The 13,315-nt window shown below is 41.8% G+C and overlaps 1 protein-coding gene across 29 annotated transcripts in view; it reads right to left on the bottom strand.

Annotated features, from left to right (window-relative positions):
- The window catches only part of GLIS3 (GLIS family zinc finger 3), a 548,443-nt gene that overhangs the window by 25,440 nt on the left and 509,688 nt on the right, over nt 1-13,315 (bottom strand). For all 29 annotated transcript variants that reach the window (XM_077908856.1, XM_077908825.1, XM_077908770.1 and 26 more), the window contains one exon: nt 2,975-3,153. In XM_077908856.1, coding sequence (XP_077764982.1) covers nt 2,975-3,153 — 179 coding nt within the window. The remainder of the gene's footprint in view (nt 1-2,974; nt 3,154-13,315) is intronic.

Genomic DNA, 13,315 nt, shown 5'->3' on the forward strand with positions numbered 1-13,315 from the left:
AAAAATATTAGATCAATTTGCTCCTTATCCTAAGGAGCCATTGATGAGCAATCCTCGTGCCTAGCAAGTTCCAGGAAAACATTTGCAGACAAAATGCTTGGAGGATGAAGTAAGGCTGCAACTGGATGCCCACTCCTTCATTCTTAGCAGTGGCCCAGTGGCTAAAGCCTGGACATTCCCTCTGTGAGCCCATCACAGCAGCTCCTTGCCCATCTTCTAAAAGAAAGTTATGTTTCCCAATTTGCATAACTCTATCCTGATCTCTTCCAGAAAGCCTTGTCATATGTATTTATTTTTAGGTTGCTGTTGGCAGTTTCTCATTGGCCAGGGGAATTTTTAACAATTGAAGTAAAAGTTAAAATAAAAAAGCAACTCAATGGTTTCAAGTTGACAATGTACTCATTATTCAACTAAAAAAGAGAAATATGGGAGAAGAGTCTTTTGCCAGGATGTGGTACAAAATGATAAGGTGGATCTCATTTTCTGTGTTGTCTGGTTTCATTTTGCATTCGTTAAATTAGAGTGTGTCAATCGTTTATTCAGTAAATATTTATTAAATGCCTACTTTGCACCAAGAATTATATGTGCCCTAAGGCTAGAGACATTATTCCTATTCTCAAAGAGTCCAATAAAGAAAAGGGAGGGAGAAGAAATAAAAGCATTAAATTAATTAAGCTCCTACTCTGCATCAGGTGCTTTTCTTGTGGCCTCTTTGTAACCACTGATGAGAGAAGGTGGGTGAGACCCCTCAGAAGTTGTTCAGAGTCACACAGTTGAGTGGATTGGCATTTGTAATCGAATTGGTCTAATTCCAAAATCTCTTGAAAAATTTCTTCAGAAAGCAGAAAAAGAAGAAAACAAATTATCCATTATCCTTCCCATTATGATTAAAAACAAAACAAAATTGTTAATGTTTTGGAATATTTCCTTCCATTTTTTTTGGCTACATGTAGATTAATTTTTGAATTTTTAAAATGTTTCACATTGTAATCTAAGTGTGTTATATGGCCTTTCATTGGACCTATGAAACCATTGCCTGAAATGCTCCATTATTTTTTATAGCATTAGAGAGAAAAATCATTGCCAATCGTATGATGCCACTGACTGATGCATGTTCAGACCTCCACCATGTTAAAATGTGAAGGGTTAAAGTCCTGTGTGGTAGGATCAGTGCCCTACTCTGTATCCCTAAAAGCCCACATTGTCTACCTCCTGCCTGCAGTAAAGGTGGCTTCCCAACACAGGGGACCTGGATCTCCCCTATATTGGACAAGCTTTTTGTCTGGGTGAGGAGATCTCCCTGAGAGATCTCCTTTCTCACACATGCATTGCTTTGTGCACAGTTGATACTCAAGAAATATTTCTTGGTTGAATAAATACACAACTAAAACTTAAGAAAAAGGTTACCCGATGGAAAAGGATAAAAATTACCATAGGCCCAAACAATGGTGGAAGCCCAGGTTCTGTCAGGGGATGAGGGTTTGTGTGATGGCTCTCAGCAAGAGAGGAGATGGATGGAGCCAGTGGCCTGGGCTTCTTAACGTCTTTCTCTCCCCATAGCTCACTATTCTGTCCTCCTCTCTGGCTGTCCAGACCCTTACTGGGATGTCCTCACATACACCTCACTCCACAGCACTCCCTGATTCTGCCGTCTTGGGAAGTCAGTCATGCTTATTCACACTCAGCTGAAATCCTGATTAAGATTTGGGGACACCACTCAGTAACATCAAATAACAACTCACGTGGAACAAACTCAGGAATTAGCAAGAGGCAGATGGAGGAGAGTCCTATTTTTCAGGAGCTGAAACTCTCGTTTAAATGGACAGTATCCCCTTCACCGCCAGCAAGTTAAAGACTACATATAGTCTGAGCCTATGTGATTTGACAACTCAATTCATCTTTCTATGAATGTTCACAAAGATATCTGCCTGAGTCAGCAAAATTGGTGTAAATAAAAAAAAGAAATTGAGCCAAACTTGGTTCTCCATGTATGTTCTAAGTTCAACCACAAATCTTCACATTTTGAATACCATCATGATTTCTCTTGCTTTTCCTTTCCTCCTGTTTTTTCTCTCTGCATTTGCCAAGCATCTGTGTGTCTTCACAGCATGTAGAGAACTGTGCTAAGTTCTCCAAGAAAAAGAACAATGGGTCAGAAAATTCTGACCTCAGAAAGAAGCTTATACATTAATAGAAAGGCAAATGTTCCTCACTAAGAAGTAACTTAACAAGGTAGAGAGAGAAGAGTGCTATCTGAGTGATGCAGGTGATATGCACCTGGAGCCAGGAGAGATGCAATCCAGCTAGAACACGAAGGGAGGCTTCAGCAAGGAGGTGTCATATCACCTGGGCCTTGAAAGACTAAGAGCTTCTGGGGATATGGGATCTGTGGAAGAAGGGGTATGCCTGGGCAAAAGCACTCCTGTGGTTCTGCTTTAAGTGACTATTTATTGTTTAGGAAACAAGATACTGTTGTTAGGGCCTATCTGTGAGGTGTTAAATCACTGGCCAGTAAACAGACCATCATCTTGGGCTGACTGCTCTGGGGTGTCATAAGTTATACCAGCTTAGGGCCAACACCAGGAAAATGCTATGAGATTTCATATGAAATCTACTGTATGCTGTATGACACCACCCTGCAAACTAGTCCAACCAAAGCTGTCAATAAGTGCAACTCATTTAGAAGATCTCCCTGTGCCTCCTTTTGCGCTCCCAGCACTGTATCACCTATTTGAAAAATATTAGATCAATTTGCTCCTTATCCTAAGGAGCCATTGATGAGCAATCCTCGTGCCTAGCAAGTTCCAGGAAAACATTTGCAGACAAAATGCTTGGAGGATGAAGTGTGACATTTTAGAGGAAAGTCATGAAAGCCAAAGATTGGTGTGTGCCCGAATCGAAGGAACCCAGCACTGGTAACGATGGCACAGTATCACTTGTTGAGACTCAAGGGGGCTGTTGGCTCCCCACTTACCGTGGACATGGATTCCGTTTGGTTGAAAGGAAGAGTTTGTTTCCGGCTGGTAAGACTTCAGGTGTGGCCCGCCCGCAGGCTGCTGGGTGTGGGGAGGCTGTGTTCTCTGCATTACTGAAGAAGGAGCTGGAACCCTCCGGGGGCTGATGTGGTGAGGAGATGGAACAGAAGGTGCAAACCTAGGAACATGATCACAAAAGGAAGCGTGAGGGGCACGAAGAAGCAGGAGCAGAGACACACTCAAATTGCCAAATTCTGATTTGCACCCTGGCTGGATAAGAGCATGACAAGAAGCTCTCAAAGGGAAGTGCTGAAGACTTTCTCCCACTTTTAACCACTGGCTTCTCAAGTGAGAAACTGAGGGGATGAGGCGAGGTCAAGGAAGGGAAAATATAGTCACAGTTTGGGTTTGTCAAGCCTCTTAAAATGCATTTCAAATACTCTGGGTTTGGTGAAATGCAAAGCACATCTTTTGCCAGGCCCCTTTTTCTGCTAATTTTTAAATTCGTTTGCATTTTAGGGGAAATGTGATCCTTATGTTTCTGATTCATTTACACTTAGCTCATAAACATTTTGTTCTGTGAGACATATCTGAGGTCCAAGAAGTGTTACAAGTCTTTATCATAAGCCTTTCTCATCCTGTTCCCTTTAAACAATACAGTTTCTTTTGCCAAGAATGAGTGAAGCTAAACCTCAAAGGTCAACTGTGGTTTGAGATCCAGAACCTATCTGCATGGGCTCTGTGCTTGGCAAAGAACACTGCCCAGAGCCCAAGAACAGCTCAATGTGGGATATCTTTTGCAGCCACGTGTGCTAATCACAGTAAAGCTACCGGCAGTTTTGGAGGAGGGACGTGCAGATAGAATGTGACTTGACCAACTAACCTGAGACACCAAATTGATAACTGTCCACCAGTCTTATGATTGTGAAGGGCAATTAGCAGAGTCTGACTCCCTGGGTCTAAAATGACTTTCTAGCACTTTCTAGGGTGTTGTTATGAGAATGGTGTTCAAGTTTACCAGTGTCTACATGATGGCCAGGTCAGTAGGGTGCTGGCACAGGGAACCTGTCAGAGCTGTGAAATGAAGTTGACAAAATAATTGGGGAGCAAACTGTATCAGCAATGAATTGTTTGGTCTCCATAAAAAGGCCCAGGAAGTTGAGAAGAGAGGTATCCAGAGGAGGCCGAAACAAACTGGCTGCATTAGGATGCATCTTTTCACTTTGCTGCGAGAGAACAGTAATTGAGTACCCTGGGCCGGGCAAATATATATTTTCCAAGTGTATCATCTTAATTGGAATTAGCCTGGAAGATGTGCTCAACGGCCTGAGAGAACACATCGCAAATGAACCCTGGCACTACCCTGAGAACATCTAGTAAAAACTCAAGTGCCAGGATTCCTCATATGGAGGCTATTTTCTTGGGGAACATGTCCCTGATGTGGCTGGCAATTCTCTCTGAGGTCATGGGAGGGAGCTGAAGAATTGTGGGATTGCAGGCTTTTGGGCTATGAGTCCACACAACCACACCATCCCAGAGCCCTGTGGGCAGGAGACCCCCAGGGAAAATGGGGAGGACTTGAATTGGAAACAATCTATGTCATGGCATCTCAATTCTGGGTTTGGGCAAAGCAGCAAGAGCCTTTGACTTGCTTCCTGATTATATTTCTTCATCTGGGAATAAAAGACGCCAGCACACTCTTGATGGTTTTCTGGTCTTTTCTCTGATACTTCTGCCACTTTTCCTGGCTATTGAGGACTGACAGGGCGGAGATGTGAAGTTGGGGCCAGTCACAGTATGTACAAGCCTGATCCTGATGTGGTCAGCTTGATGGAGGAGATGGATTCTATTTTTACAATCCCTCACCCCCAGGCAAGTGAGTCTGACTCATAAAAGAGGGTTTGATTAACAAAGATAGAAAAGGTAGATGGGGAGGGGAAGGAGGCAAATATAAAATCAGCAATATAAAATTTTATCTCTTTGTAATTTGGGGTGATCTGGTTATAGAGTGAACCATGATTACTAGCTATAAAGGGGAGATTTCTCAACTACCTTAAAGGACAGACTTCATTTAGGAGTCATCTAGAATGTAAATTCCATACAAGAGACTCTCCATCTAGATACAGATTATATAGCTACATTTAAATTGTATATCTACGTATCTATCTAAAGAGCATATAATTACATGGTAATTATAAATCATTGTTATCTATTCATTCACACAAGTTCCAATTGCTGGCTGTGCCCTCTTGGCTATGACATATTATGTAATGTAGTAATGGTGAGCAAAGGAAAAAATAGGTGGTGGTATCACACCAAGGGATTAGTAATGCTTATCTCAGAGATCTGGAGGGGAGTAAACTATACCTACTGACCATTCAACTGACTCCACATTTTGCTTTTTGCTAATTCAGACTGGATTTTTCTCCATGTTACTCAAATAAGTAAGATTATATGGTATAAAGTTAATGTAATTTTAAAATACAGTGTGTCACTTCATATAAAGTACTAATAAAAACTTAAACATACATATTCTAGATGAGATAAATGTACACTTAAAAAAGGCCTTGATTTGGAAAGGAAAACACATACAAAAAATTTAACTTTTACACATATAGAGAAAAGATGAAAAGTGACAAGATGTGATTATAATTATCTAACAATTGCCAGCAATAAGGAAATAAGTAAGAACTCAGTGCTAAAAAGCCCACCACAAGAAATGAATGTAGAAATGTGACTGATTTTCAAGTACAGCACTTAGATTTAATTTTGTTATGGCTGACAAATGGTACATAGTATTTTATTGAAAAATCTCTCACAATCTAATTTAAATTTATCTTCTATAAACCTGGTTACATGTTAACCAGGTCATAGTAGAATAGAATTAGCAAATTAAAATCAGAGGTGAGGGGGTAGGAGAGGAGTGCAGAAGCGAGGGAGGCTCCCTGTTAGAGGAAAGGCCCTGCCATCATCCAAAACAGTCACTGACAACTCGTAACAAGGCAGATGCCAGAAACATTTTATAAAAAAGCCAAAAGGACTCAAGAAACTTGAGTGGTTTGAAGCCATGTACTCCAGAAGCAAGCAAAGAACCAGGAACATACACACTTACACAGAAGCTCATTAAGCCAAACGATGTTCTTACTGTTACTGAATCCTATTTTCTTAGTATCCTCACTGATTTTCCAACCTTGTTTTTAACAGGCATACACATACACATACCAAAATGAATAGAGTCCGAATATTCTGCCTAAAACAGAGAGGTTTTTTTTTTTTTTAATCCAAAGAGGGTGAATTAAAAACATTTGGTGCTAAAATAAACAATTGTGATGTGGAGTCTAAGTTGCAGTGATTTACAATTTTTCTCCCACGGAATAGCTCATCACCCATGACGTCAAGGCAAGGTGACGTCACTCTAATTCATTCTGAGTTACGGCAGTGTCCAGAAGCCAGAAGACAGAATGTCTGAAGTCTTCCTAGGTCCAACTCTGTCCCCCAGCTACTGATCTGCAGTTGACATTTCACAGATTTCATTCAATGTAGCTTACCAGTCTCTTCTTTGAAACAATAGAAGGTTGTTAATATAAATATGCACACAATGGGCTAGAAATGAAAGAAAGAAAGAAAGAAAGAAAGAAAGAAAGAAAGAAAGAAAGAAAGAAAGAAATCACTGCTTACCAGAAACACTTCACACAAAAGCTAACCAGAGAACTGAGTCAGTCAACCTTTTGTACTCCTTTAGTGGAGGAGTTTATAACCTCAGCATGAGCCACGGTTGAATGGTTTGTACCTCTCCTCCAACCTCCTGCCAAAAAACCCAAAAAACAGAACAAAAAAACAAAATAAAGACAAAACAGGGAGGAAACAGGTTTTAAAGGACTCATAAAAAAAAAAAAATATCTTCTGAAAAAAACTCACACAACTTAAAAAAGCTTCTGTAAATATATATCTATATATATAGACCTTAGAAAATGTCTGATTATTTAGGGGGATTTAGTCAGTTTCACTCCTCTTCTGTGGCCCCACTTTCACCTTCAGCTCACACTGAGCTTTCCAACCTTGCAGTGAGGTAGGCCAGAAGCAAGGAGGTCATGTTTCCTGTAAATGTAGTACTCAGAAACAGTCTTAGATTATTTCACAGGACAGTAGATCTCGATTGAGACATACAGAACTGGTGAGGTTCATAATGCAGTAAAATTACAAATGGCAAGAGGAGATGGATATCACTGAACACCCACTGGGCTTGGATTCCGGCTCTGTCCCTACTAGCTAGATAATCCCGAATAAATTTCCTGACATTTCCCAGCCTCAATTTCAAGTATAAAATAAAGATAATCTCAATGCCTACTGGGGATCATAAAATCTGAGATAACATATTCATTTATTCATTCAAGAGATATTTATTGAGCACTGACCCAGTGTGTGGCCCTGTTCCCATCACTAGGGACAGAGCAACACATGACATACATCCCTGCTTCTGTGGAACTTACATTCTGGGGAGGAGAGGCAGGCAATGAACAAAGTGAAATAAGCAAACTATATGTTGTACTGAGGAAATGAGTACTACGGAGAAAAATCAATAATGGGAGGTAAGGGGTGGGGGTGGATTATGAACAATTTTAAATTGGGAAGTCAGAGATTTCCAAGTACTTTAGACAAAGTCTGACATCTTCCAGATGATCAGCACATGTCTATGGAGTGATCGCCCTGAATGGAACGTATACCTAAGGTATCCCTGACATTAACATGTATACAGTGCTTGAGAGCTCTGTAAGATTGTAACTCCAGCACTGCATTTGAATTTCTATAGAGTTCTTAAAATAAAACATCTTAGGACTCTTTTCTCTCTTGGCCATTCAGATATGGAAACTAAGGTTCAGAGAAAGCAAGGTATTTACTCCTCTGGCTAATTTTCCAATTCTAAGAGCACATAGTCATGGCCTTGTGTAAGAATCCCATTTCTCGGCACTGGTCTTCCCCCCAGAGTATCCTGAGTTCACAAATTCATACAATCATTATTATGTTCTAGCTGAAAGGTAATGGGGTAGCCTTATTTGGATGAGATGAGGCAGGCCCAGAGGCATGAAATGATGTGCCCAGTCACACAGCTAGTTCTCCAATGCCACTTTATCCCAGGAAGGTAAGATGCTCTCTAGTGGAGGCTCTAGGCAAGGTGGAGGGGAGGATGAGGGAGCATCCCTCATGTGCTCCTGTGAGCATCTGAGATTTGGAACCTTATTGCCAGCTGGCAGGGGAAGGGTGTGTGAATGATCCACTGCCTTGAGGAGACCTAGCAATCAGCTTCCCAGTTTGCTTTGGTGAACTTGTTCACTTCTGCACTAGAGTTCTTTGTGCCTAAGCAGGCTTATACCTTTAGTCTTTCCAGCTGGCTAACTCCTTTCAAATAATGCTCTGTCTCCTGTCTGTAAGTCCAAGGTATTTCTATGTCAATTAACAACTGTATTTCTTCAAACAGTATTTGCTAATAGACCATTTTGCAGGTTAAGCATGTCATAAATGTGTCTTACTTTTCTTCATTTGTGCTGCATTTGCAAACAGTTCTAGCAAGCAACTTGGGGCTGTGTGCTTAAGCATTGCTTTGGGGGTTAATACTTTAAAAAGAGGGATTTCCATGATCAAGTAGATTAAATGTCAGTTGATATGTGCTTTGGACCGGTCTCTTCTCCCCCTCTCTCTTCCACAGGGGTTGCAGACCTCCCAAAGAAGGAAGAATGCATCAGAACAGCTTGTTTCATTGTATTCACATGAAAAATATTATTGATTTGCTGCTAGGGAGTAGAAATAATGGATACAAACTGGTCCATGGTGGATTTGGGAAGGCATTTTTTTATCCCCCAATGAATTGTGGTGGTTTTTAAATTCATCTGTGAAAACTAATCAATAAAAAGTGGCTTTAGCCGTTGGCCAACTACAGAGGAGGAAAAAAGGAATCCTTTTCAAAACCTAAAAAGAAAAGCACAGTTTTAAGGATTTCACATCTGATTTAACATCTAAAAAAAACCCCCCAATGATAATACCCCACTTTGTATAGCCAGACAGCACTCCATTTTAGTAGACTTTAGTGGTCTTTATAACGATTTATGAATCACTTCATGAATTCCTGGCTGACTCATCTGGGTGACTATAGTATCTACTTATACTTCCCTTCTGTCTCACAAAAGAGACACTTGGATTCAGTTCAATCCAGATTTGTCCCCGAATGAATCACAGCACGTTACTGGGGGAACTGCAAATTGAATTCTGCTTCTGAGACAATCAAGACCAGCTTTCAGTAATGAAGAAACAGCCGCTGGGAAGTGTGGGTAATTGCAACACTGTCCATCTGGGCAGGACTAAAGCCCGCCAAGAGCTGTAGGTCCGTCCGAGGATTCTGTTCCAAACTACTCAAAGAGCTGAATCCATCTCCTGCAAGGGCTTAGTGTTTCATTCTCCTCACGAGAGGCTAGGTCAATATTAACTGCAAATAATTTATCACATTGGGTAAGACCAAGACTCAAACATGATTGCCTGAGCCTCCACAGACCATGACAGAATGAGGGCTGTGAACTGGCTGTAGGTGAAATGATCACCAAGGATTTTTACAGAAGGCTCACATGTAGATTTTGATGAGAGCATTTGTGGGAAACAGGATAGCGTGTTCTGGAGGACACTTCTTGCACTTGGTTGGTGGGGGTTGGTCCTAAGTCCAGAAAACGAAGCCATCAATGCCCAAGGCAGAGGAGTGTATTTTTTTTCTGATAGAGACCGAAATGGGGCGGAGGGCACCACAATCTCTCCCTCGCTGTGAAAATGAAAAGGGAGGGGAAGAGGACACTCAGGATATGTCAGGGAAATGAATTATGCAGGACACATTTAACCAAGAGCTAGGATTTTTTGGAATATCTTGACTGAAGAATTGGCTGTGACTCTGTTGTTTGTCTATTTCAGAATCCGATGTGATGGGGAGAAAGGGAAGAAACGTTGGATTCTGCCAGATTCTCTTTACAAAAAAAAAAAAAAAAAAAAAAATTCACCAACCAGAAGAGAATTTATCCAGAGTGGTCTTAGACATTTGATGTTAAAAATTCTGCCATAAAAAAGAAAACCTTTTGGAGCGAGCTCATCCTCTGGGCAGCTCTGAGCAGGTCAAAGCAAGGGGATTAACTCAGGGTCCTGTGGCAAAGAGAAGACTCTTCCTCTTGTTCAGCATGGCATGTTAGGCATGGAGTTCAGTCTGCTTTGCAATGGAGTGGAAAACATGAAAGGAAAACACTCAGGAGTGAGTGTAACAAGAAAGCCAGCCGGGAAATGAGGGGGAAGAGTGTTGTTTTTGTCTCAACATGAGAAAGGGAGGCACAGGTATAGGAAAAAAATGGCCCCTTCCATGTCTTTCCCATGGTCTCAAATTGTGAACACGAGTCTCTTGAAAACACCAGAAGAACTTTTAGAATTAACTTCAGATGCAGTACTCCTGCCATGTATGGCCAGGTGCCTTTGAAAGTCACTGCCAAATGAGACCTTAAAAGTCAATATCATCCATAAATTTGAAAGAAACTAGCTGGGTGATGGTTCGGTCAGTAATAACATGTGCTGTTTATGTGTGATTTTTTACTCTTCAGGATGTCAGGTTACTACTGTAGTGACCACAAAGGAGTTTTCTATACCTTCCCTTGAATACAAGGCTCCACATTTGGTTAGAGAAATAAACTGGGGGAGACTACATCTATTAAAAATTAACAATCGGGCACCTGGGTGGCTCAGTGATTGAGCATCTGCCTTCAGTTCAGGCTGTGATCCTAGGGTCCTGAGATCGAGCCCTGCATTGGGCTCCCCACAGGGAGCCTGTGTCTTCCTCTTCCTATGTCTCGGTCTCTCTCTTTCTGTGTCTCTCATGAATAAATAAAAACAAAATCTTTAAAAATTCACAATCAGAGAAGGGCTCTTAGCTCTTATAGATGAAAAGATCATCAAATACTTGGATGTTTGCTACCATTTTGTATTCCTCACTCATCCAGTCCTACACAAAGAAAGTATTTAATAAATGTTGGTCGTTGCTATTGAGGAATTATTCTGTTGAACAGACCCCAGGCTCCACAGACTTAGCTCCTAACTCGGTGCCTCTTTTTGTGTCCAGGTAGATGGTACCTTTGCCCAATTGGAGCTAATACCCAGCTGGATACTATATTTGCCCAGAGACCACAGTTTCTTTTTCTGAAGAGAGACCATCTAATTCAAGAGAATGATTCCAATTATTGACTCTCGGGAAGATGATTAAATCCTAGAAAACTGTTTCTCCCTGCAACTAAACAAAAAAGCAACCAAAGACCATGTTTCAGAAAAGGAAGCAAAAAACCTCTGTCTCGTGGTTTCGGCTCACCCTCATGGTCTCCTCACCACCAACAGGCAGTTTTTCCACTTGCAAAAAGTTATACAGTTCCTTCAGAGCCAATCCCCCAACTGCCTCCCATCCAGGAGATAAAGTTGATTTCCAGGTCACACTAGAAAGGCTTACAGGCTTTCACTTTGGGAATTCTGCCTCCATATGAGGTGCTGTTTTGGAGAAAGCCTAGGAAAGGAATACCCTGATATATCTGAATAACATAATGGCTTAGTTTGAGCTCCACGCTGCTTCATGCTAACACACTAAAGTAGAGGTTGCAAGAAAAGGAATTCTATTTTACCTCAAGCCTTCCTTGTTATTGTCATGACTCACTTTCCTGACTGAAAATCCAAGGGGACTAAAAAAACATCATCTTGGGCTTCGCATGAGGTAGATTTGTTTGGAATGTGGGAACAAAATAAAGATGGCTGATTTGGCATTCAGGGGTGAAATGAATGAGACCTCTTTAAAATGAAAAACCAGAGCACTTCAAAATTAAAAATACATGGAAAACAATCTGATGTGAAGGAATATTTGAACCATGAGTCAAGCTGTTTGTCTGGTGGAGTGACATGCATACGCTCACATCAGCGTCTCTTGCTTTGCTCTGAGGTGATGCAGAGGACAATGTGCAGACAGAGAGAAGAGCTGCAGTCACCTGCTCAGGGTTACTGTTACTCTTCCCAGAAACCATAAAGGAATCATAGTTGTAGTCCTCCCTGATGTGGAAACAAAGGCAGAGGAGAAATTATTAAATTTTCTTACTCCCTACAGCCCAATGTCAAGTCCTTGAAACAGGCAGAGTGACCTTACTCTAGGGACTCAGCTGCCTCGATGTTGATATTCTGCTGAAGGCAAAAAGCAACGTTAGCTGGATCCCCAGGATCCTAGAGTCTACTTTCACATATAAAATTCCTTTACAAATTCCCTTTATCTGTAAACCCCCCAAGATAAGTGTTGGCAATCATCTCCCAAGCATACGACCCACCGATGTACATCTAAAGGGTCTCACAACTCAGGTTTTATTAGACGGTAACAAATGACATTTCCCAACAATAGCCAGGCCCCTCAAGGCCCTGGAAACCTTGCTCCCAAAATTCCTTAGAGACTTACGCTCTCCTTAACCCCCTCTCAACTTTAAAGTATATAATGGGGGGGGGGGACACTCCTCATGACCCCCATGCAGCTCTTTCTGCCCACAAGTCCTGTCCCCGTGAATTTAATAAATTCACCTTTTTGCATCAAAGACATCTAAAGAATTCTTTCTTGGTTGCTGGCTTTGAAACCCCAACATCTTTCCTATATTACTCCCTTCTATTCACACCTGTTCATTCCACAGGATGCCCAAGCACTGAGGGGGTTAAGAGCTGTAAGCATGACATTGTCTCCCCTCTGGGAGCTCCGGTTCTAGTGGGTTGTAAGCAAATCAGCAGACAGCATAATCTCGGGGACGGCTAAATCTATGAAGAAAAACAGAGCAGAGTTAGCAAGGAGAGTGAGGTTGGGGGTGGAAGGTTTAGGGGAAGTGGTCAAGAAAGGCCTCTCCGAAGAGGTGACATGTGAGCAGACCTGAGAAATGAAGGCATGAGTCAAGTACAGTTCTAGTGATGGTGCCTTTCAGGTTTCAGGAGTAGCGCATACAAAGGCCCCAAGGCAAGATGAGTTGGTGTTTTCCAGGAATAGTAAGAAAACCAGTGTGGCCAGAGCCGAATAAGCAGGAGGAGCAGTGGTAAAGGAATGTGACTAAGGCAAGACCGTAGAGGGCTTTGTCACCTACAAAGAGGAGTCTGGATTTGACTCCAAGCATGGCAGGGGAGGGATGTGAGCAGGAAATCCTCAGAGACTCCATTTACATTTTAAAAGGGCCCCTCTTGTGAGGCCTGGAGTGTGCTAACAGGGTGACAGTCTGGGGACAGTCAGGGGCCTGCTGTAATTGAGATGGGAGGGAACAGCTGTGAAC

The sequence above is a fragment of the Canis aureus genome, chromosome 1, assembly GCF_053574225.1.
Source record: "Canis aureus isolate CA01 chromosome 1, VMU_Caureus_v.1.0, whole genome shotgun sequence".
Lineage (NCBI taxonomy): Eukaryota > Metazoa > Chordata > Mammalia > Carnivora > Canidae > Canis > Canis aureus.